The sequence below is a fragment of the Hylobates moloch genome, unplaced genomic scaffold (assembly GCF_009828535.3).
Source record: "Hylobates moloch isolate HMO894 unplaced genomic scaffold, HMol_V3 SCAFFOLD_5, whole genome shotgun sequence".
Taxonomy (NCBI): Eukaryota; Metazoa; Chordata; class Mammalia; order Primates; family Hylobatidae; genus Hylobates; species Hylobates moloch.
In genome coordinates, this window is record NW_026652280.1 from 85,391,345 (window position 1) to 85,413,950 (window position 22,606).

Below are 22,606 nucleotides of genomic sequence, written 5' to 3' on the forward strand. Positions count from 1 at the left end.
GCCTTCCCGGAGCACAGCCAGGCGAGGGCTGCAGGGCAGGAGCTGTGCAGAGCTGGGGGCCAGGGAGTTCCAGTGGAGGGGGTGGGACAAGTAGACTTGGACCCCAGCTTCTGGCCCTCTTAGGTTCTGGCTTAGACCTAGGAGAGAGGGTGAAGGGTGAACTCTCAGCCCATCTGCATCTGACACCATATCCTCAGCCTCCCCTTCTGTGGCAATAAATGCCCCACCCTGCTCCCATCCTCGGGGCCCATCCCTCCTCACTCTTTAAGGGCTTTTCTCCTACAGTCGCCCTCTCTCCTGCACCGCGGGTTCTCCCCTCTGCCAGGACTTTCCACCCACTTACATGCATCCCAAGTGGGTATAGCTCAATATTAAAGACCAGAGACTTCCAGATTCCCTTCAGCTGCCATGGCTTGTCTCTGCTCCCCTTAGAGCAAAACTCTTCCAAAGAGCTGTATGTGTTCCCCGTCTCCACTTCTGCCCACTCCCTTCCAGTTTTTTCCTCACAATCCCACCAAAAGTTTCCTTTCCACAGTTGCCAGTGACCTAGGTTGCCCAGTCCTATCAGTAGCGTTGGATGCAAATAATCACCCGCTGGAGTCTTTCCACCTGGCCTGTGGACAGCTCTGTGCTCTCCTCTCACCTCCCTGGCCTCTCCTTCTTGGCCTCCCTTGCTACGGTGTCCTCAGCTTCCCAGCCGCGAAACCCTGGAGGACTCGGGGCTCCAGCCTCTAATGTAGCCTCCTCTCTCCCCACACTCAGCCCTAAAGGGAGCTCACTCGGCCCCATGGTGTGAAATGTGCTCCCCTGGGGAGACTTCCCTCCTAATAAATGCAAACTCCGTTCTTCAGTTCCGAGGCCGAAAACTGGGGAATCCTCCTCAATTCCTGTTTCTCTTGTACCCACCATCTAATCCATAAGCAAATCCTCCAGGCTTACCCTGACAGTGCCTCGCCCCTTCCTCTACTGCGATTATCTCTTGTCTGGATATTGCAATAGGCTCCTAATTATCCCTGCTCCCACCCTCTTCTCCCTGTAGCCTGTTCTCCACTCAATAGCCAGAGATTTTTCAGAGCTGAGCAGATCATGTTGGATTGCTGATCCAAACTGTGCAGAGTGTCCCACCTACCTAGGTGTGTAAGCTGAAGCCTCACCTGTGAGGGTCTGACACATGGTCTGATCTCCCAGGAGCTGCTGAATCTTAATTCCTCTTACACTTCCTCACTGGCCTCTCAACATTCCTCAAATACCACTCAGCCTCAGAGCCTTTGCACAGACCTTTGGTGCTGTCCATCCTGCTGCTGCCCTCAGGCCCATGTGACTTGCTCCCTCATTCAGGTCTTGGCTGAAATGTCACCTCAGGAGGCCTTCCCTTCTCCAACCCCTCTTTTTTTTTTCTTACTCATATTTCTCACTCCTTGGCATTAATTATTCATTTGTCTCTCCCACAAGAATGCAAGCTCCAAGAAAAGAGGAAATGTTTTTCCCTGTTGTATCCTTGGCACCCAGAATACTGCTTGGCCCATCACAGGTGCACAATACATATTCGTTTACAGAATGAAGTTCCCTCTTGCTGCTGGAATTGGGTCCCAAATCCAGATGTGCTACTCGAGACATTTTAACTGATGCCTTAGCCCAAAGACACCTGGGTTTTCTCATAGGCTCAGAAGTAAGAAGATAGACTCCTACCCCGAGCAAAGAGGAGGAAACCAGCTGTGTAGGGGCAGTTTGGAGCACAAGGCAACTCAGGTGGAAGGTGCTGACTCAGACCCTGAAGCAGCTGTGCCCAGTTACCAGGAGTTAAGGCTGGACCAGAGCAGAGCTGCCCAAGGTCCGCCAGAGACTAAAGGCAAAGGGATGGCCTTTTGGTGCAGAAAGTGGAAGAGCCTCTATCTAACCTGCATGCCAACTCCAGACTGGTTTTATTTTTAAGTAAACTATTTTATTTTAGAATACCTTTAGATTTACAGGAAAGTTGCAAAAATAGTAGAAAGAGTGGCTATATACCGCCCTGCCAGTTTCCCCTACTGTCAACATGTTACATTCATGTGCATTTGTCATAACTAGTGAGTCAATCGTGATGCACGATTATTAACTAAAGTCCCTATTTTGGCCGGGCGCGATGGTTCACTCATAATCGCAGCACTTGGGGAGGCTGAGGCAGGTGGATCATCTGAGGTCAGGAGTTCAAGACCAGCCTAGCCAATGTGGTGAAACCCTGTCTCTACTAAAAATACAAAAATTAGCCGGGCATGGTGGCGGGCACCTGTAATCGCAGCTACTTGGGAGGCTGAGGCAAGAAAATCGCTTGAACTTGGGAGGCGGAGGTTGCAGTGAGCCAAGATTGCACCACTGCACTCCAACCTGGGCGACAGAGTGAGACTCTGTCTCAAATAAATAAATAAATGTCCCTATTTTATGCATGTCCTTAGTTTTTCCCTAATGTCTTTTCTCCATTTCAGACTCCCACCCAGAATGCCACACTACGCTTGGTCATTCTGTCTTCTTTTTTGTTGTTGATTTTAGAGACCAGGTCTTGCTCTGTCGCCCAGGCTGGAGTGCAGTGGTGCCATCTTAGTTCACTGCAGCCTGGAACTCCTGGGCTCAAGCCATCCTCCCACCTCAGGCTTCTGGGTATCTGGGACTACAGACATGTGTCACTACACCTGGCTCTTTGTTTTGTTTTGTTTTCTTTCTTTTTTTGATAGAGATAGGGTCTTGAACTGACCTCAGTTATCAATCCTACCTTGGCCTCCCAAAGTGCTAGGATTACAAGTGTGAACCAACATATCCGGCCCATTCTGCCTTCTTAGGATCCTTTGGGCTGTGACATTTTCTTAGACTTTTTGATCTCTATTTTTGATGACCTTGACAGTTTTGAGGAGTATTGGTCAGGCATTTTGTAGAATGTCCCTCAGTTGGGGATTGTCTGATGTTCTTCTTGTGGCTGGACGGAGGTTATAGGTTGTGGGGAGGAAGACCTCAAAGGTGAATGTCCTTCTCAGCGCAGCCTGTCAAGGGCACATGCCATCAACATGACATCTCTGATGAGGTTGACCTGGGCTCCTCACTGTAAAGTCCCACACACCTGCTCCCATGCTATTCTCTTTGGAAGGAAGTCGCTGGTGCAGCCCACACTCGGGTGAGGCGTTGATTATCCCTACATGCATCATCTGGGATTCTCCTGTACAGGAGGTTTCAGACTAATCTTTAAACTGTTTCGCCACCCCTTTCACCTGCTGTGTCCAAGGACTGATAGCATTAATAGCTGTCACTGTCACCTACAGGGCATTTCCTTTGAGCCAGGCTGCTGCTGAGTGCCTTACATGGTTTATTTCATCGAGTCCTTAAAGCAGCCCTCCCTGTGAAATCAATTCTGCTGATGCTTCCTTTTGCAAAGGAGGAAACCAAAGGTCAGAGCCTCTCCTCCCAACTCTAGAGCCTCCCATCTAACCACTTATGTTGCGACCTGAACACTCACAGTCATCCCAGACTTCACACGGCCAAAGCAAGACTCCTGATTTCCCTTGATCTTCCCCAGTCGGTAATGGCACCAGCATCCATCCTGTTACTCCAGCCAGAAACCCAGACTCATCCTGCGCCACCCCTCCCAATCCATCAACAACTCTTGTCCATGCTGCCTCCCAAACACTGTTTCCAACTGTAAGCCAGGGCACCTTCCTCGCATAGAGTCCTTTGTCGTCCTGTCCTCCCAGTGCCCTCTGAATAGAGGCCAACCACCGTCCACCAGGCCTGTGGTCTGGCTCACTACCTTCACTTCTAGTTGCTTTCCCCCTGCCATGCTCACCACCCTTGAGCCACACCTGACCTTTCAGTGCTCACATCCCTCTCCCAACCCCAGAGTAAGCTCCTTTTCCTTTAAGATGTGGCCTTTGTATCACCTCCTCCAAGAGCCTTCCCCAACCACCCCACCCAAAGCCTGGTTGTTAGCCTCTGTCTCTTCAGTCATAGAGTTCACTATTACCTGCAGCAAATGTCTCTGTACCGCATTCGAATGAGAGCTCCAGGAGGACAAAGACCCAAGCCGCCGGACTCATTGTTGCAGTACCCAGCACCCTGGCATGCGGCGGACCCTCGATAAAGGTTGGTTCAACGTGTGAGTGAGGGTTAAGTCACTTGTCCAATGCACACAGATCGGCTGAGAAGAGGTCAGGTTTCTAAACCCCATCATCTGACTCAGGCCATATCTCAGGGCCCTACTCAGATCCCATCTTCCCAACCATTCATACATCTGGCTTTTATTAACTTCCTACTAGTTTGTGTCCTAGGTACAGCATGAACCTAGGTTGGGTCCCAACATATACAGGAACTCTAAGGCCAGTAGGGGAGACAAACAGACCATCACCACACAGCGTGACAGGTTGCACTGGTGCACACAGGAGGGATGTCCACCCTGCAGGAAGAGGTGTCCAAGAAGATGTCCCAAAAGGAATGACACCTGAGTGGCATCCTGAAGACATCTGACAAGGATGGATGTTCTGGGCATAGGAAGTAGCATATGTCAAAAGCAGAGATAAGGGAGAATGTGGCCGATGCCAAGAACCACACAGGGCTCAGTACAGCTGGAGACGATGGGGATGATGAGTGCCAATGGGGCAGGAGTGGAGGAAGAGTCTAGGCCCTGAGGAGCCTTGTAGCTGTTACTGTTACTACTGTGAGCCGGAGCAAGGATTGCACACTCTGTCCTGAGAGACAGGGGAGCTGGCAAAGGGACCTAGGCAGAGAAGTGAGACGATGTATTTTAGAAAGATCTTAATACAACACGCCGGGAGAAACAAGACCTGCTCTGCAGACCAGCAGATGAGCTTGAAGGCTGCAGCAGCCATTTAGAAAAGATGTGATGAGGACATCGTAAAGGTGGAAGGGTTGGAGGGAAATAGATAAATCTGAGAGTGACTTAAGAGGTTGAATTAACAGGTTTTGGTAGCTGGTTAGAAAACAAGAGTTGAGGCCGGGCATGGCGGCTCACGCCTGTAATCCCAGCACTCTGGGAGGCCGAGGCAGACAGACCACTTGAGGTCAGGAGTTTGAGACCAGTCTGGCCAACATGGTGAAACCCTGTCTCTACTAAAAATACAAACATTAGCTGGGCATAGTGGCGGGCACCTGTAATCCCAGCTACTTGGGAAGCTGAGCCACGAGAATCACTTGAACCTGAAAGGCAGAGGTTGCGGTGTGCCGAGATCGCGCCACTGCACTCCAGCCTGGGCGGGCGACAAAGTGAGACTCCATCTCAAAAAAAGAGGCCTGGCATGGTGGCTCATGCCTTTAATCCCAGCACCTTGGGAGGCCGAGGCGGGCAGATACCTGAGGTCAGGAGTTCAAAACCAGCCTGACCAACATGGTGAAACCCCGTCTCTACTAAAAATATAAAATTAGCCGGGCATGGTGGCGCATGCCTGTAATCCCAGCTACTCAGGAGGCTGAAGCAGGAAAATCACTTGAACCCTGGTAGCAGAGGTTACAGTGAGCCGAGACCACGCCATTGCCCTCCAGCCTGGGCAACAAAAGTGAAACTCCATCTCAAAAAAAAGAAAACAGAGTTGAAAGAGAGTCCAGGACAGACTGACTGCCCTGTGTGAACATCCCTGCAGGAGATTTGGACAGGACTTAGTGCTATTCCAACTGGAAATGGAATATATGGCTCTGGGTAGAGCTCAGGGTACTGATCTGGGCCAGAGATGGAGATGTGGGCCTCCCCACCATGTGGGAGAGCTGACGTTGGGGAAAGGTGAGCTCATCCCTCGCTGGGCTGATCTCCTTCCTGATCACATGGGCACCTGCTGTCCACACCACAAAGCTCATGCTTGCTTCCGTTCAGTCTCTGCCGCCTCATTTGTGGCTCACCTTCATTCTGAGTGCATCTCTGTCCAACAACACTGCAGGCAGAAGCTGCCCCGTATTTCTCATTCTTTTTCCATACCTTGCACTCACTAGCACAGGGTCTGTTGAATACTAAGCTTGATGGTGATGAGAATAAACAACCACTAGGAGTAGTTTCTGTTATGTACAAGGCCTAATGTTAAGCCTTTATGCCTTTTTTTGTTTGTTTGTTTTGAGATGGAGTCTCGCTCTGTTGCCCAGACTGGAGTGCAGTGGCGCGATCTCGGCTAACTGCAAGCTCCGCCTCCCGGGTTCACACCATTCTCCTGCCTCAGCCTCCCGAGTAGCTGGGACTGCAGGCGCCCGCCACCGCACCAGGCTAATTTCTTTTTTTTGTATTTTTAGTAAAGACGGGGTTTCACCGTGGTCTCAATCTCCTGACCTTGTGATCCACCTGCCTCGGCCTCCCAAAGTGCTGGGATTACAGGTGTGAGCCACTGCGCCTGGCCGCCTTTATGCCTTTTTTGTTTGTTTGTTTTTGTTTTTTGAGACGGAGTCTTGCTCTGTCCCCCAGGCTGGAGTGCAGTGGCGCGATCTTGGCTCACTGCAACCTCCGCCTCCCGGGTTCACGCCATTCTCCTGCCTCAGCCTCCCAAGCCACCACGCCCGGCTAATTTTTTGTATTTTTAGTAGAGATGGGGTTTCACAGTGTTAGCCAGGATGGTCTCGATCTCCTGACCTCGTGATTCCCCCACCTCGGCCTCCCAAAGTGCTGGGATTACAGGCGTGAGCCACCGCGCCCAGCCCCTTTATGCCATTTTATTGCATTCTCTGGATGACCCAACAAAGTAGGTAGTAGGAACCCTGCTTTACAGATGAGGAAGCAGGTAAAATAACAGCCCATGCCTAAAAAGTGACACCACTAGCAAATGGAGAAACGCGGCTTTGAACTTAGCTGTGTCTGACCCCAAGGCCTGCGGTCCCTCCACTGAGCAGGGTAGGATCCATCTACCCTGGCTGGGAGGTCACAAGGAAGAGAGGGTGCAGATTTGCCATATGGCCACAGGACAGGAACCAGGAGCCTCTGGGGACAGCTTTGAGTGGACTGATTCTTGGCTCGGTGGCAGAAAGAACCAACAACTAGGGGTGTTGACAAGGGCCCCTCAGGAAGCTCAGGAAGCTGGGGAGACACGGTCTTTAAGGAGCCTCCCATCTTGAGCACTTATGGGTGAATGTGCTGACTTTTTTTTTTTTTTTTGAGACAGAGTCTCGCTCTGTCGCCCAGGCTGGAGTGCAGTGGCACGATCTCGGCTCACTGCAACCTCCGCCTCTCAGGTTCAAGCAATTCTGCCTCAGCCTCCCAAGTAGCTGGGACTACAGGCAAGAGCTACCACACCTGGCTAATTTTTTGTATTTTTAGTAGAGACGGGGTTTCACCATGTTGGCCAGGCTAGTCTCAAACTCCTGACCTCAAGTGATCCACCCATCTCGGCCTCCCAAAGTGCTGGGATTACAGACGTGGGCCACTGTGCCCGGCCTTATCTGCTGACATTTCGAGTGGGATGATAGCCTTGGCAAAAGTGCCCCAGCCACTTCAGAGAAAGGGAGGGAATCTAGCCAAAAGAAAAAGAATAATTTAAGAAAGCAGATTTCAGTGGGACGAGGGCTTCCGAGGATCTAAAGGGATGGAGTAGGAGAAGTGGGAGTGATTTTCAGGGAGGAAACAGTAATATTAAAAGTAGCAAGAACAACTTCCCAGGCATGGGATGACAGGGGGCTGCTGAGCACTGTGGAAAGAGCATAAGGAGCTGAATCACCACTGGGCATGGATTTCTTCCTTTATTCTCCATTTACTCAGTGCCCATCAGCAGCCTGGCATGAGATCAGCAGCTGCTGGGGGAGCATAGGAGAGTGCAGGATGAAGTAATAGTCTCTTCCTTTGGGAGACACACAGTGCAATCCTCAGAGACAAGATAAAAAGCCAAGTGGCTGAAAGGGCCGAACACATGCGAGGCTAAGCGATAAGAGCATGAGAACCAGCAGGGAAGGCCCAGCCTTCCCCCACCAGCACACCAGGCGGAGCAGCCAGCGCCTAAGGAGAATCACAAAGGAACCACTGAAGCCTGCAGACGGTGAGCAGAACAATCGGAGCGAGGAACCTGCACAAGTCACAAAGGGTGATTGAGAAGTGTTCTCTCCATTTACCGGGAAAAAGGTGATAAAATAAATGTGCTCCTTGGCCGGGCGCAGTGGCTCACGCCTGTAATCCCAACACTTTGGGAGGCCGAGGCGAGCCGATCACCTGAGGTCAGGAGTTTGAGACCAGCCTGGCCAACATGGTAAAACTCCATCTCTACTAAAAATACAAAAAATTAGCCAGGTGTGGTGGCAGGCGCCTGTAATCCCAGCTACTCCGGAGGCTGAGGCAGGAGAATGGCGTGAACCTGGGAGGCGGAGGTTGCAGTGAGCCGAAATCACGCCACTGCGCTCCTGCCTGGGGAACACAGCAAGGCTCTGTCTCAAAACCAACAAACAAACAAAAAAGCCCACTGAGCCCGGTGCGGCCGCCTTTCACTTCTCTGAGCCTCAGTTTCTTCACCTGCAAAGCAGAGACACTGAAACAGCACTTTCAATCCAGGGTGCACAGCACAGGCACCACTTAAGTTTTAAAGACACAAGAGGCGGCTGGGCTCCGTGGCTCACACCTGTAATCCCAGCACTTTGTGAGGCTGAGGTGGGACGATCGCTTGATCCCAGTAGTTCAAGAACTACTAGGGGGACAGCTCATCTCTACAAAAAATAAAAATTAGCTGGGCATGGTGAGCACCTTCCTGTAGTCCCAGCTACTCAAGAGGCTGAGGCAGGAGGATCACTTGAGCCCAGGAGTTCAAGGCTGCAGTGAACTATGATTGTGGCACTCCACTGCACCCTGGGTGACAGTGGGACCTCGTCTCTTAAAAAAAAAAAAAAAAAGTCCACTTTGGGAGGCCGAGGTGGGCGGATCATGGTAAATGGTAAAAATAATGGTAAAACTCTATCTCTACTAAAAACACAAAAATTAGCCAGGTGTGGTGGCATGCGCCTGTAGTCCCAGCTACTCGGGAGGCTGAGGCAGAAGAATCGTTTGAACCCAGGAGGCGGAGGTTGCAGTGAGCCAAGATTGCACTACTGCACTCCAGCCTGGGCGACAGAGCATGACTCCATCTCAAAAAAAAAAAAAAAAAAGTCCCAAGAGGTGCCCAGGATTCACCCTGGCACCACCAAATCTCAATCTCTAGAGGGAAAGCCTTCTAAGAAAGTTATTTCTCAAAAGATTTTGAAACCCAGTGTCATGAAGAAGAACAAAAGTGCCTTGCGCTCCATATTCTGTTTCCTCCAGTCATGGTCGGATGTAGTCTCTATGCACAGAGGCAGACTTACCAAAGTGCAATCAGTGCAACATATATGTATGTATATATTTTGAGACAGGGTCTGGCTCTGCCACCCAGGCTGGAGTTCAGTGGCATGATGTTATCTCTGCTCACTGCAACCTCCACCTCCTGGTTTGAGCCATCCTCCCACCTCAGCCTCCTGAGTTGCTAGGACTACAGGTACACACCACCATGCCTAGCTAATTTTTGTATTTTTGTAGAGATGGGGTTTCACCATGTTGCCCAGGCTAGTCTTGAACTTATGAGCTCAAGCAATCTGCCTGCCTCGGCCTGACAAAGTGCTAGGATTACAGGTATGAGCCATTGAGCCCAGCCCAACCAGTGGCAATATATCTGGAAAATAAGGCCAATGTGAGGGCTGAAGGACCACAGATCCCAAACGCAAAAGACTCCAACCTCAGGGGCCCTGGAGGAAAACTGACCAGCTGAAATGGACAAGGATAAACACAAGCTCAGCACTGATGCAAATAACATAATCAATGGACGTAAGAAACAACAGAAGGTGCTTCCGGAGACGGGGGCTGGATGGCTGAGGACAGCAGTCACAGAGATAACTACATTTCATTGTAACTTGCTTGTTTGCCTTTTTTTTTTTAAGGTTTTATTTATTTATTTATTTATTTTTTTTGAGACAGAATCTGTCTCTGTCACCCAGGCTGGAGTACAGTGGTGCCATCTCAGCTCACTGCAACCTCTGCCTCCCAGGTTCAAGCGATTCTCTTGCCTCAGCCTCTCCAGTAGCTGGGACTACAGGCGTGCGCCACCACGCACAGCTAATTTTTGTATTTTTAGTAGAGGCGGGGTTTCACTATGTTGGTCAAGCTGGTCTCAAACTCCTGACCTCAGATGATCCACCTGCCTCAGCCTCCCAAAGTGCTGAGATTACAGGTGTGAGCCACTGAGCCCAGTCTTTGTATGTCTTTTGAATGTTGCACAAATGAAAGTATTAGCTACATGCCAGTCACAGTGTCTCATGCCTGTAATCCCAGCACTTTGGGAGGCCGAGATGGAGGACCACTTGAGACCAGCCTGGGCAACATATCGAGACCCTGTCTCTAAGAAAATAAATTGGAAAAAAAAAAGCCAGGTATAGTGGCATGCACTTGTAATCCTAGCTTCTTGGGAGGCTATGATGGGAAGATTTTGTGAGCCCAAGAGTTTGAAGTTACAGGCTGGGCCGAGGCCAAGGTGGGTGGATCACCTGAGGTCAGGAATTTGAGACTATCCTGGCCAACATGGTGAAACCCCATATCTACTAAAAATACAAAAAATTAGCTAGGTGTGGTGGTGGGTGCTATAATCTCAGCCACTGGGGAGGTTGAGGCAGGAGAATCGCTTGAACCCTAGAGGCAGAGGTTGCAGTGAGCCAAGATCGTGCCACTACACTCCAGCCTGGGAGACAGACTCCATTCAAAAAGAAAAAAAGGAGTTTGAGGTTACAGTGAGCTATGATCACACCACTGCACACCAGCTTGGATGATAAAGTAAGAACCTGTCTCTTAAAAAAAATCATTGGCAGAGCACAGGTTTGAGAAGAACCTGGTTGGATGTAACTGAGATGTGTAAAATAGAGGGTCTTCACTTGTGTCAAAGGCAGCCTGATTTGCAGCTTTTTTGTGTGTGGACAGGTGGCATCCTTATTATGGGGGGACTGTCCCTCTGATCTGTGCAGTTCATTCCTTGTCTCTGGTCACTGGGCCTTGGGCTGATCACCACCTTCTGAGCAGGACCCAGACTGACAAGCTAGACTACACCTAGAAAGGAGAAATTGGGATGGGGAAGGGTCAGGAAACTGCGGTAGGACTGAGTGAAGGGACCAGGGGCAGCCCAGGGAAGAGATGAGACCACGCGGGGCACCATCGCTGTCTCCAAATACCTTAACTGACACAACGGAGCAGCAGCCTTCTTTCTGAAGACAGAGCTAGCGCTGTGGATGAGCACTGCAGGAAGGCACTTCGGGGTCTATCAGAGGAAATTTTTGCTAACCTTTCGAGTTGTCTCAGAGTCGAACGTAGTAAGCTACCTGTCACCGGATGTGCTTGAGCTAAGGGCGCTGAACCACCTCTGTCAGAGATGGTGCATCCCCCACCAGATGTGACCCCGGGATGCGGAGCCTGGGGTCAGATCTGCGAGCCAGATAACAGCGGCACTCACTTCTCGGGTCTTCGTGAGCATTAAGTCAATGAACCCAGGGCACCAAAGCGCGACACGCAGTAGGCGCTCAATTAGTGGCGCCTCGCTCTGTACTCCAGGAAGCCGAACCTTCTCCCTGCGCCTCAGTTTCTCCCGACGTCCTCGGTGGCGCCATGGCGCCACACTAGGTACCTTCGGGTTCGACCTCCCGAGCAGCTCTACACGCTGAGGCCCCGCGGCATTTTGCAGCCGAGGGCACCCCTCGGGACTGGCGGGCCCTGGGAACTGCGCCCCAGGCGGGTCCTCGCTCCGACCCCGCCTCGACGGCCCCGCCCCCGCCTCGATGGCCCCGCCCTGTCCCCCACCCGCTGGAGCCGGCCCGGCCCGCGCTCCTTTAAGGCAGCGAACGGGCCGAGAGAAGCGTGTTTCGCCCCCTCCGACGCCACCGAGGTAGCGGCTTCACCTTTAAGGCGGCGCTGGGGCTGCTGGGAAGGCCGGCGGGATGGAGGCGGCGGGACCAGCTCGCGGCTGCGGGTCCGGGTGAAGCGGGAGGCAGCCAGAGCCGGAGCCGGGCCCGAGCACCAAGCGCAGGTCGGCGCGGGCCGATTGGGCCGGGAGACCCGGTCAGGCTCTAAAGCGGGGGAGGAGGCTCCGGGTCGGCCTAGGGGAGGGGGTCGTCGTAGGCGCGGCCTGCGGGAGGATCGGGCCAGCCCTGGTGGGGGGCGCGGTCCCGGGTGGCCCGGGGCGGGGGCGCGGCCTTTTCAGGGGAGGCCGCAGGGCGTTGCGCTGGCCTAGGGGAGGGGTCGTCGTGGGCGTGGCCTAGAAGGACTGGGGGCCGCGTACTCAGCCCCTCTAGCGGGAGGGCCTCCGCAGGGTCGGCTCGTCGGGAGGATGGGCTCCGCGGCTTGGCCTGCTTGTTGGGGATGGGGCTGTCCGAGGGGCTGGGCCCGGATCGCCGGAGGGGCCAGGGTCTCCTGCACAGTAGTGAGCCCCCACGTTCCCCACACCTGTCCTGGTTAGGGGGTCCCTGGGGAAACCCGGACACTGAGCCGCCTAAGTCGGCCTAAGCCGGTGGTCTGCGGCCGAAGCACGATCCGGCTGCACCGCATTGCGTCTCCCAGGCCTAGACAAGCCGGGCGCGCCCTCTGTAGGCCAAGCGCGGGCACGGTGCGGGCTCCCGGCTGGGGGACCTGGGCACACGGGAGACTCAGGCGTCCGTGGACCGCCTGTTTACCTAATCCGGGGCGGACGGCGGTGTGGCCCCAGGCCCGGCGCCCGCCTGCCCGCACCCTCGTCCTCACAGACGCCACAACCATGGCCATGATGGTGCTTCCGCGGGAGGAGAAGCTGAGCCAGGATGAGATCGTGCTGGGCACCAAGGCCGTCATCCAGGGACTGGAGACTCTGCGTGGGGAGCATCGTGCCCTGCTGGCTCCTCTGGTTGCGCCTGAGGCCGGCGAAGCCGAGCCTGGCTCGCAGGAGCGCTGCATCCTCCTGCGTCGCTCCCTGGAAGCCATTGAGCTTGGGCTGGGGGAGGCCCAGGTAGGTCAGTCTGGGGTACTGAGGTGGGCGGTCACTGGAGGGATCGAGCCTTCAAGAGGAATCTGGTAATGTAGGAGAAGAATCTGAGCAGGGAACCGTCTGTTTCCTGGAGCCCCATGTTAGGACCCCAGTAAATACCTTTTGAAGAAATAAATGCACTTTGGCGACCCCAGCCCTGCCCTAAGAGACCATGATCACCCTCGCCCCCACGCAGAGCCCTATTTCCGGCTCCCCTCTACCTAAGGGAGACTGGATGGCATATGAGAACAGAAAGAAAATCCTTAAGGAAACACAGCCTCCCACCAATTCACTCTTCTATTCACTCGCCAACAGATGAATTATTGAGTGCCAGCCAGGGTGTTAGGTGGATACAGGGCCCAACAAAATAGACAAGATTCCTGCCCTATTAGAGACAAAAACACACATACAGAAATAATTGGTTGTTACAAATTGTGATGAGTTCTGCAAAGAAAAGAACAAGATTTTATGATCGCTCACAGCAGCGAGTCTTGTCTACTGGTCAGGCAAGACTTCTGTGAGGAAATGACAAACTGAAACCTGAGGGAAGAAATGAACCAGCCTCCAGGAAAGGGAGGCAGGGGAGAAGTTGCATGTGCAAAGGTCCTGGGGTAGGAAAGAGCTTGTGGTGGAGGAACTCGGGGAAGAACTGTGTGACTGGAGCTTCACGGAAGCGAGAGAGGGACAGAAGAGGCCTGGGAAGAAGCCAAGAGCCAGATCATGGCCTGGTTGGTTTGGGTTTTATTCTCAGGAAATCAGAAAGCCTCTGGAGGGCTTTAAGCAGGCAGGCAACACAGTCTGACTTGAGTTTCTAAAAACTCTCTCTGGCTGAGATGTGGAGAATAAACCTCAGTGGGTCGAGCATGGAATCACTCTCCAATGAGTGGTTAGGAAGCCACTGCTGGAATTCAAATGAGAGCTGGTGCTTGGAATTAAGGGGTGGCTATGACGGTGGAGAAAAGGGACCAGTTCTGGATGTTCTGGAGGTAGATCCAGCAAGACCTGGGGGTGGAATAAGGGAGAGAGAGGAAGGCAGCATCACTCCCAGGTTTGTGATTTAAGCAAATTAAGGGAGGAGAGGGCCTTGGTGGATCAGAACTTTGTTTTGGCCCCCTTTAATTGAGGCTGCCAGGATGATATGCAGTTGGAGATGTCCAGGAGCCATTGGGATGTACAAGGAGTTAGACTTGTTTTATTCCCCTCAGAGCTTGGCTGAGCCCCTGCCTGGCATGGGAACCGTGGGGAAGTTGTATCATTTTGGTTTCCTTGTCTCTAAAATAGGGATCATGCCATCTGCTGTGTACACTTCCAGGCTGTTGGGGGAATTTTTTTTTTTTTTAAAGCTAGTGGTTATGGAAACACCTGTCACTTAGGCATTTGCTAACCAACTAGAAAGTACAGGATCTCAGACAGCCTGGCCCTCTGCAAGGACATTCACTTCCTGCCAGTTGGCCGTCAGAGGCAGACAGGACCACTTAGGGGCCCCATGCCTGGTGGAGCACACGCACTCTCACAGAGCGGGGGAACAGTCTGCATGGAGGGCATGGGCAGCAAGGCCAAGTGTGAAGCTGGAGCAAAGCAGGAGGCGTGACTAGCTGGAGACACCACTGCAGAAATGACCCTGGACCATGAAGGACCGGGAAAGGGTGGAGGCCAGGTGTGGTGGCTCATGCCTGTAATTCCAGCACTTTGGGAGGCCCAGGTGGGAAGACTGCTTAAATCCAGGAGTTCATGAGATCCTGTATCTACAAAAAAAAAAATTTTTTTTTTTTGAGAGTCTCACTCTGTTGCCCAGGCTGGAGTATAGTGGCACGATCTCAGCTCACTGCAGCCTCTGCCTCTCAGGTTCAAGTGATTCTCCTGCCTCAGCCTCCTGAGTAGCTGGGACTACAGGCACGAGCCACCACACCCAGCTAATTTTTGTATGTTTAGTAGAGATGGGGTTTCACCATGTTGGCCAGGATGGTCTCGATCTTCTGACCTCGTGATCTGCCCGCCTCAGCCTCCTGAAGTGCTAGGATTACAGGCGTGAGCCACCGTGCCTGGCCAAAAAATTTTTTAAATTAGCCAGGTGTGGTGGTGTGCACCTGTAGTCCCAGTTACTCAGGAGGCTGAGGTGGAGGGACCACTTGAGCCTGGAAGATAGAGGCTGCAGTGAGCTGTGACGGTGCCATAGCCCTTTGGCCCAGGTGACAGAGTGAGACATTGTCTCAAATTTAAAAAAAAAGAGAGCAAGAAGGGAGGTTGGACCCTAGGCAGGAAGGCAGGAAGAGACTGGAAACTAAGGAAAGGGGTTATAGAGGCTGGGGAGAGGGGTGGGGGTTGAGGCCAAGGCCTTTGGATACTTTTCCTGCCCCTGTGGCTCCTCATGCCCACTGAGCATTTGGGACACATGCCCCTTCCCTACCTGGGAGCTGCAGAAAGGCAGGGGATGCTGTGGCCTCCTCAGCAGAAGTGGGGATGGAGTCTTTGGGTGGCCCTTCAGCCATCTAGCAGAGTTCTGTGGGCAAGCGCTAGCCCTGGGGCAGGGAGCAGTAACCTAGTGGCTGTGGCAGCAGGGACTTGAGTACAACCCAGGGAGAGACGAAGGAAGGGGCTAGTATCTCAGGGAAAGCACAGCACCCCAACTAGCCCTTTTGGGGTTCTCCTGATCCCAGAAGGAAGGAACTGGGGACTCCCAAGCCTCCTGGGTTTGGGCTTTGCACTATGGTGTGTTTGGGGCCTTGAGGGGATTATCCCTTGACAAGGAGAGAAAAGACCTGCAGCTCCTCACTGTAGGGCCACGCCTGGCCCTTCACTGGGTCCCAGAGCCCAACTAGGCCCAGGCTACAGTCATAGGCGAGGGGGTCGACAGGGCTCTGACCCTTACCTGGGCTGGTTGCACAGGTGATCTTGGCATTGTCGAGCCACCTGGGGGCCGTAGAATCAGAGAAGCAGAAGCTGCGGGCGCAGGTGCGGCGCCTGGTACAGGAGAACCAGTGGCTGCGTGAAGAGCTGGCGGGGACACAGCAGAAGCTGCAGCGCAGTGAGCAGGCCGTGGCCCAGCTCGAGGAGGAGAAGCAGCACCTGCTGTTCATGAGCCAGATCCGAAAGTTGGATGAAGACACCTCCCCTAACGTGAGCTCCTGCCATGGTCACTGTTGCCCAGCAAGGGGGCCTGGGAGCAGGGAGGGGCAGCATGGAGCAGATTCGGCTCCACCCCAGCCCATGGACACCCCGGCTGCCCTGTGCCTCCTTCCCTGACGCTCATCCTGTCTTCCTCCCCAGGAGGAGAAGAGGGACGTCCCCAAAGACACACTGGATGACCTGTTCCCCAATGAGGATGAGCAGAGCCCAGGTACGGATGGGCAGTTCTGGAGTGGGGGAAGGAAAGGTTGTGTGAACTCTTGGTCCTTGGGACCGAGTGGCTGCCATGTTCCTTCCTGCCTCACTTCTGATCATGACATCCTAGTGTATTAGAGCTTTAAGAATGGTTGTACGTGCTGCTGCTTCTCACATCTCCCCAGCTCTGTGGGGAGCAGACATCACAGTTAAGAGCTGTGGAGTCCCAGCCTGGTTTCCAGTGCTGCTCTGCCACTAGCTCCCCTGACTCTTGGGAGAGTTCTCTTCCTCTCCGAGTCACCTCTGAGGGAGGCACATGCACACAGCCACAATGAGGCCAGTGCCTGCTTTGCTCGTGGTACTGGTTATGCATCGGGGCCTCCACTCTGTACACAGGGACACAGGCTCAGAGGTTAGGCAAATTGCCCCAGGACACACAGCCTGAAGTACTGGAGCTGGGCCTCTACCCACTCTTTCTATGGGGTAACTAGACCCACTCTATAAATGGGGAAACTGAGAAAGAGTGGTTAGTGACTTGCTCAGTGCCATGTGTCAAGTGGCTCAAAGGCACAGCTGGCATGTGCCATCCCAGCCCAGTGGGCAGATGGTACATCTGACCTCCTGCCCTTGGCCCTGCAGCCCCTAGCCCAGGAGGAGGGGATGTGTCTGGTCAGCATGGGGGCTACGAGATCCCGGCCCGGCTCCGCACCCTGCACAACCTGGTGATCCAATACGCCTCACAGGGCCGCTACGAGGTAGCTGTGCCACTCTGCAAACAGGCACTCGAAGACCTGGAGAAGACGTCAGGCCACGACCACCCTGATGTTGCCACCATGCTGAACATCCTGGCACTGGTCTATCGGTGAGGACTCTCTGGGGGTGCCCAAATTCTTCTGGAAGGCTTCATCCCTGGATCACTAACCCTTGGTGCCTGCTGTGGGCCAGGACTCGTGGCCCACCTGCGTGGAGCTGGGCTACAGATGCAAGTAAAACTGTCTAGTGTAAGAGAAAGGCTTGGCCAGAACTGGGGAGGGACTGCACATGAGGACTCCAGGGGTCCTGGGGAGTCCGCACAGCCTCTCCAGGCACCAAGGCTGGAGGAGGGGCTTTGCCAGAAAGTGAGTTTGCCCAAACACAAGAGGGCTAGAAAAGGTTCCCATGGCAAAAAGCCAGCATGAGCAAAGGCACTGGGACCTGGAGAGCGGGACACGCTAAAGGGGCAGCAGGAGAGCCATGTGGCGCCCAAGGACACTGGGCACCAGGCAGTCGATGGGACCCCAGCACCACGCACCCCAGCCAATTGTGAGAAAACTGCCTACAGCCCCTGGAGCTCAGAGAGCAGGAGCTGAGCAGGTCTCCCCACACTCTGGGTCTCACTCTGTCATACTCACTCAGTGAGTACAGGAGTGACCACAGGGATTGCAGACCACTGGGGAGGGCCTTGAGCTGGAGGACAGCCTGACCATGCTCCACCTGCTCCCAGGGATCAGAACAAGTACAAGGAGGCTGCCCACCTGCTCAATGATGCTCTGGCCATCCGGGAGAAAACACTGGGCAAGGACCACCCAGCCGTGAGTGAGGGTTGGGTGGGAGGTGGGGGCTGTGCCCTATCCCCTGCAGGTCCCAGAGTCCTGCAGGGCCTGGGTCACAAAGCTTCCGTTCTCCCACCTCCAGGTGGCTGCGACACTAAACAACCTGGCGGTCCTGTATGGCAAGAGGGGCAAGTACAAGGAGGCTGAGCCGTTGTGCAAGCGGGCACTGGAGATCCGGGAGAAGGTGGGAACAGGCAGGGCTGGGCAGGCCGGGGGTCTGGGAGGCAGGGGCCTGGGCAGCCCTGAGCCCAACCCCTGGCTCCCTCTCCCATCCCAGGTCCTGGGCAAGTTTCACCCAGATGTGGCCAAGCAGCTCAGCAACCTGGCCCTGCTGTGCCAGAACCAGGGCAAAGCCGAGGAGGTGGAATACTACTATCGGCGGGCGCTGGAGATCTATGCTACACGCCTCGGGCCCGATGACCCCAATGTGGCCAAGACCAAGAACAACCTGGTATCTTGGGGCTGGGAGGGGCTGGAGGATGGGAAGGAGGGATGCAGGGATGAGGTTGGGGAAGGAGAGAAAAAGGCTTGGCTGCATGCATCCTGCTCACTCTCTGGGTCTCCTGCTTCCAGGCTTCCTGCTACCTGAAGCAGGGCAAGTACCAGGATGCAGAGACCCTGTACAAGGAGATCCTCACCCGCGCTCATGAGAAAGAGTTTGGCTCTGTCAATGGTGAGTGCGTGGTCGCCACATGCCTCTAGCCCATCCATCCCAGGCCCGCCCTGCCATCAGCACCCAGGACAAATCCCTCAGCAGGGCAGGCCCTCAGGCTTTGGCCTGGCTGGTCCCCAGCCTCACCCTCAGATGGTGCCCAGCCACCTGTGCTCACGTTTGCACACATGAGCACACACCCAACTCATGTAGCCCCCTTGGCCTGCCAGTGCCTCACACACCTTTGCATCCCCCTTCTCCACTGGCGACTCTTGCTCACCTTGAGGGCCTGCTCCAGCATCTCCCACTCTGGGAAACCACCTCTGGCCCCGGATGGTCAGTCATCTCCTGCTCCTGAGTCCCTTGGAGCCTGGCCAATCATTCAGGCCTAGCACATGTCTTGGGCTGTGGCCTGAGGTGCAAGGGTCTGTTCTGCTCATCTCTTTGTCCAGAAGAGGGTCAGTAATGTTTTGGGTCTTATTCTTGTTCATTCATTCAATGAAGCCCAACTGTGGTCTCCCCTCCCCTGACCCCAGTCCTGTGTCCAGCCCAACCAGGTGAGACCTATATGGTAGGCTGGTAACAGTCCCCTTTCTCTCCCCAGGGGACAACAAACCCATCTGGATGCATGCAGAGGAGCGGGAGGAAAGCAAGGTAGCTCTGTGGGGCAGGCTGGGCGGTTGTCAGGGGAGGCTGGGATGTGCAGAGGGGGGCCTGCTCTCACTTCGTGTGACCATTCTTTCCTCCAGGATAAGCGCCGGGACAGCGCCCCCTATGGGGAATACGGCAGCTGGTACAAGGCCTGTAAAGTAGACAGGTGAGGGGGGCAGGGCTGGGCTGGGGAGCAGGGCACGACAGGGCGGGCTCCACATTCCATACTCTCACCCCCAACACACCCCTCCTCTGCTGCTCATCTGGCAAGGCCCAACTCACAGGTCACCTGTCCCAAGAAGGCTCTGTCTCCTAATTCTCAGCCTAATTCTCTTGCTCCAGGTCTCCCAGCTTTTGGTCCTGGTGACAACATCCCATGAGGGCCCTGGGGTGATTTCCCCAGGACAGAAGAGGCTGGGTGGGCCCAGCACAGGGCTTGACATGGGAGGGAATGGATTCTGGCTACCCCAGAGATCCATGCTTCCTCAGGGCCCCCTGTGGGCTGGGTGCCAGGATGGGCCCTGGGTCTGGGGGGAACATGGAGTTTGAGACTGTCCCATCCACAGCCCGACAGTCAACACCACCCTGCGCAGCTTGGGGGCCCTGTACCGGCGCCAGGGCAAGCTGGAAGCCGCGCACACGCTAGAGGACTGTGCCAGCCGTAACCGCAAGCAGGTGGGGCTCCATGCAGGAGGGGGTGGGCAGACACCTGTGTGGCCCTGGGTGTGGCCCAGTCACGGCTTGATATCCCTGCCCCTCCCTCAGGGTTTGGACCCTGCAAGCCAGACCAAGGTGGTGGAACTGCTGAAAGATGGCAGTGGCGGGCGGGGAGACCGCCGCGGCAGCCGAGACGTGGCCGGGGGTGCCGGGCCTCGGTCTGAGTCTGACCTTGAGGATGCGGGACCTACAGCTGAGTGGAATGGGGTGAGTTCGGGGGCTGGGCCGGGCCAGGCTGGGAGCCTAGGTGGCCAGCGGGGCCTAGAGGCGAGCCTGTCCACCTGCAGGATGGCAGTGGCTCCCTGCGGCGCAGCGGCTCCTTTGGGAAACTCCGGGACGCCCTGAGGCGCAGCAGTGAGATGCTGGTAAAGAAGCTGCAGGGGGGCAGCCCCCAGGAGCCCCCTAACCCCAGGTGAGCCCCCCACCAAGGTGAGCCTCAAGAACCACCCAGCAACCCCGGATGAGCTCCTGACCCAGAGTGTGCCCCACTGACCCCAGGCAACCTCCCTATCCCTCTCAGGCTCCACCACCCACCAGTCTGCTCCCTCCCCAGCCCCACCCTGCTCCCTGCCCCCGTCTCCCCTGAGTTCCTCCTTGGGCAAATCCCAGGCTGTCCTTTTCCCTCAGGATGAAGCGGGCCAGTTCCCTCAACTTCCTCAACAAAAGCGTGGAAGAGCCGACCCAGGTAAGGGCAGGCGGGTGTCTGGGCACTGGGCAGCTGCGGCCGGGGCTGCATGCGCGCTGCCAAGCTTCCCTCCAGCATGCCTCTTCATCCAGCAACAGTTCCTGGCTCTGTCTCAGGCCTACTTTGGGCTGGACAACGGGGAGACACATGAGGGGAACCCAGCCTCTCCTGGGGGTGGACATGTAAGTGATCAGTGCTAACACAGTCACCGTGGAGATGGGTGGGAGTGTCAGGGCACCAGGGCGTGGCCTTGGGTCAGAACTGCCATTGCCTCTGCCCAGCTCAGGGACTCCGGCTGCCTCTGCCGGGTCAGGCCCCTTCAGGCCAGGGCGGCACAGACTGGCAGCAGCACAGGGCTGAGCCACCTGCCCCCTCTGCCCACAGCCTGGAGGCACAGGTCTCTCTGACAGCCGCACTCTCAGCTCCAGCTCCATGGACCTCTCCCGACGAAGCTCCCTGGTGGGCTAATGCTGAAGGGGCAGCCAGTCACCAGAGCGCCCACCTGGCACACCCCCCTCACCCCAGCCCTGCGCATGGGCCTGCTGCTTGTCCCACCTGTCTCTCCCACAGCCCCTGTCTTTTCTGTTCAATCTCAGGGTAACCTTCTCCCTTGTCATCTCAGCCTGAGCCCTGGAGGCTGGGCCTGCCCACTCCAGCTCGATCCCTTATTTATTCCTTCCAGCAGGGCCCTCTTCCCTAGGTTCGGGGCCAGCAGGAGGTGCCGGCTGGAGTCTCCACCATAGACTCAGTGGCCTGGCCTCCCCAGACCCAAGAACACTAAGCACTCGCCGGCCCTTCGGCACCCTCGCCCTCCCTCCCGACTCAACCCGGCCGTTGCTTCTGTATATAGAGAAATAAGTTATTGGCCGCGCCCCTCCCTTCAGTCCACGGTACTACCCGGGCCTCCCCTCGTCCCTCTTCCAGTGGTACCGCCCAGGCCTTAATCACCCCCATTCCGTGCGGTGGTATCTCCCGGGCTCCACATTCTTGGGAGCGGCGCCTCCCAAGGGGGTCCTGGGACCTTCTCGCGCTCCTCCTGGCCTCTGAGGGATGCGTCCTACCCCCGCCATCGCCCCGTGCCCCAGGACGGAGGCCTTCCCTTAGTCCGTCCTCCCACCGCCGGGCCCTGCCCCGCATCCCGGCCTTATGCACTGCCCCTCCCACCCGGCCCCGCCCAGGCACGGCCCGACCCCGCCCCGGGCACCGCCCACCGAGCCATCCTGCCACGCCGCCTCCCACGCCTGCAGCTTCTCGCGAGGGGCGGCGACGGTCCCTGGTGGCAGGAGGGGCTCCCCCTGTTGCGGGTGAGGCGGCTGCTATTTTCAGATGTTGCTGTAGTAATAAAGACGGTTTGAATCTGAGCCGGGCTTGTTTTGAGACGGAGGTCGGGGTCCCCCAGCGTCTCTAGACTGGGGTGGAGCCGGGAAGGGTCGTGCGTGAGTGGGGGACAGTGTGTCTCGGTCAACCGCTGTCCGCGCAGCTGGGCCCAGATACTCTGCCCCACCCCGGAATTGTGTGGGGGCCCACAAGTCAGGCTTTCCCTAAAACACTCAGTTGTGGGGTTCTGGAGACCGCGGGCTCTTATGAGTTCTGCTCCTCACAAAGTTTTTGACCTTGAGTGAGTTTCCCGAGACTCAGTTTTTTCATCTATGAAATGCGGGTGATGACATGCGGCTGCGAGTTAGGAGTGCCCAGTACACGAAGAACCCTGGACAAATGAACTTTTACTAGTCTTACTAGAACCCACATTCTCATTTAATGTTCACAACGTGGGTATTGGGAGGGCAAGGATGACTGCCTCCGTCAGACAGATGTGAAACGTGCCAAGCCCAGCCCTAAATTGAGCTTTTTAAACACCGAGTCGCGGTCAGGCTTTCTAGCACTGTCCTCAAGCCTAAGTGCGTCCGGCGTGCAAACTACAAGCCCCAGAAGGCAATGCGCCAGCAGTGATGGGAGTGGGCGCGGAGGCGCGGGCTCCCCGACTACGCCTGCGCAGCGGGGCTGAGTTGGAGAATGTCTC

At 55.4% G+C, this 22,606-nt stretch overlaps 1 protein-coding gene across 5 annotated transcripts; it reads left to right on the plus strand.

The window, feature by feature from the left end:
• The first annotated feature begins 11,829 nt into the window (after positions 1–11,829).
• KLC2 (kinesin light chain 2) lies at positions 11,830–21,947 on the plus strand. Of its 5 annotated transcripts, none has more exons than XM_058438952.1 (17): positions 11,872–11,999; positions 12,712–12,950; positions 15,855–16,085; positions 16,236–16,305; positions 16,929–17,151; positions 17,773–17,860; positions 17,964–18,065; positions 18,159–18,332; positions 18,455–18,554; positions 19,138–19,187; positions 19,283–19,350; positions 19,751–19,859; positions 19,950–20,108; positions 20,189–20,313; positions 20,529–20,586; positions 20,679–20,768; positions 20,971–21,931. In XM_058438952.1, the coding sequence occupies exons 2-17, from the start codon at positions 12,723–12,725 to the stop codon at positions 21,052–21,054; spliced, it is 1,959 nt and encodes a 652-aa protein (XP_058294935.1). In that variant the 5' UTR covers positions 11,872–11,999; positions 12,712–12,722; the 3' UTR covers positions 21,055–21,931. The 5 variants fall into 5 exon arrangements, with proteins under 5 accessions (XP_032009404.1, XP_032009405.1, XP_058294935.1 ...); XM_058438951.1 differs by having other exon boundaries at positions 11,874–11,999; positions 12,675–12,950; XM_058438953.1 differs by having other exon boundaries at positions 11,877–12,031; positions 12,675–12,950.
• Positions 21,948–22,606: the final 659 nt, after the last annotated feature.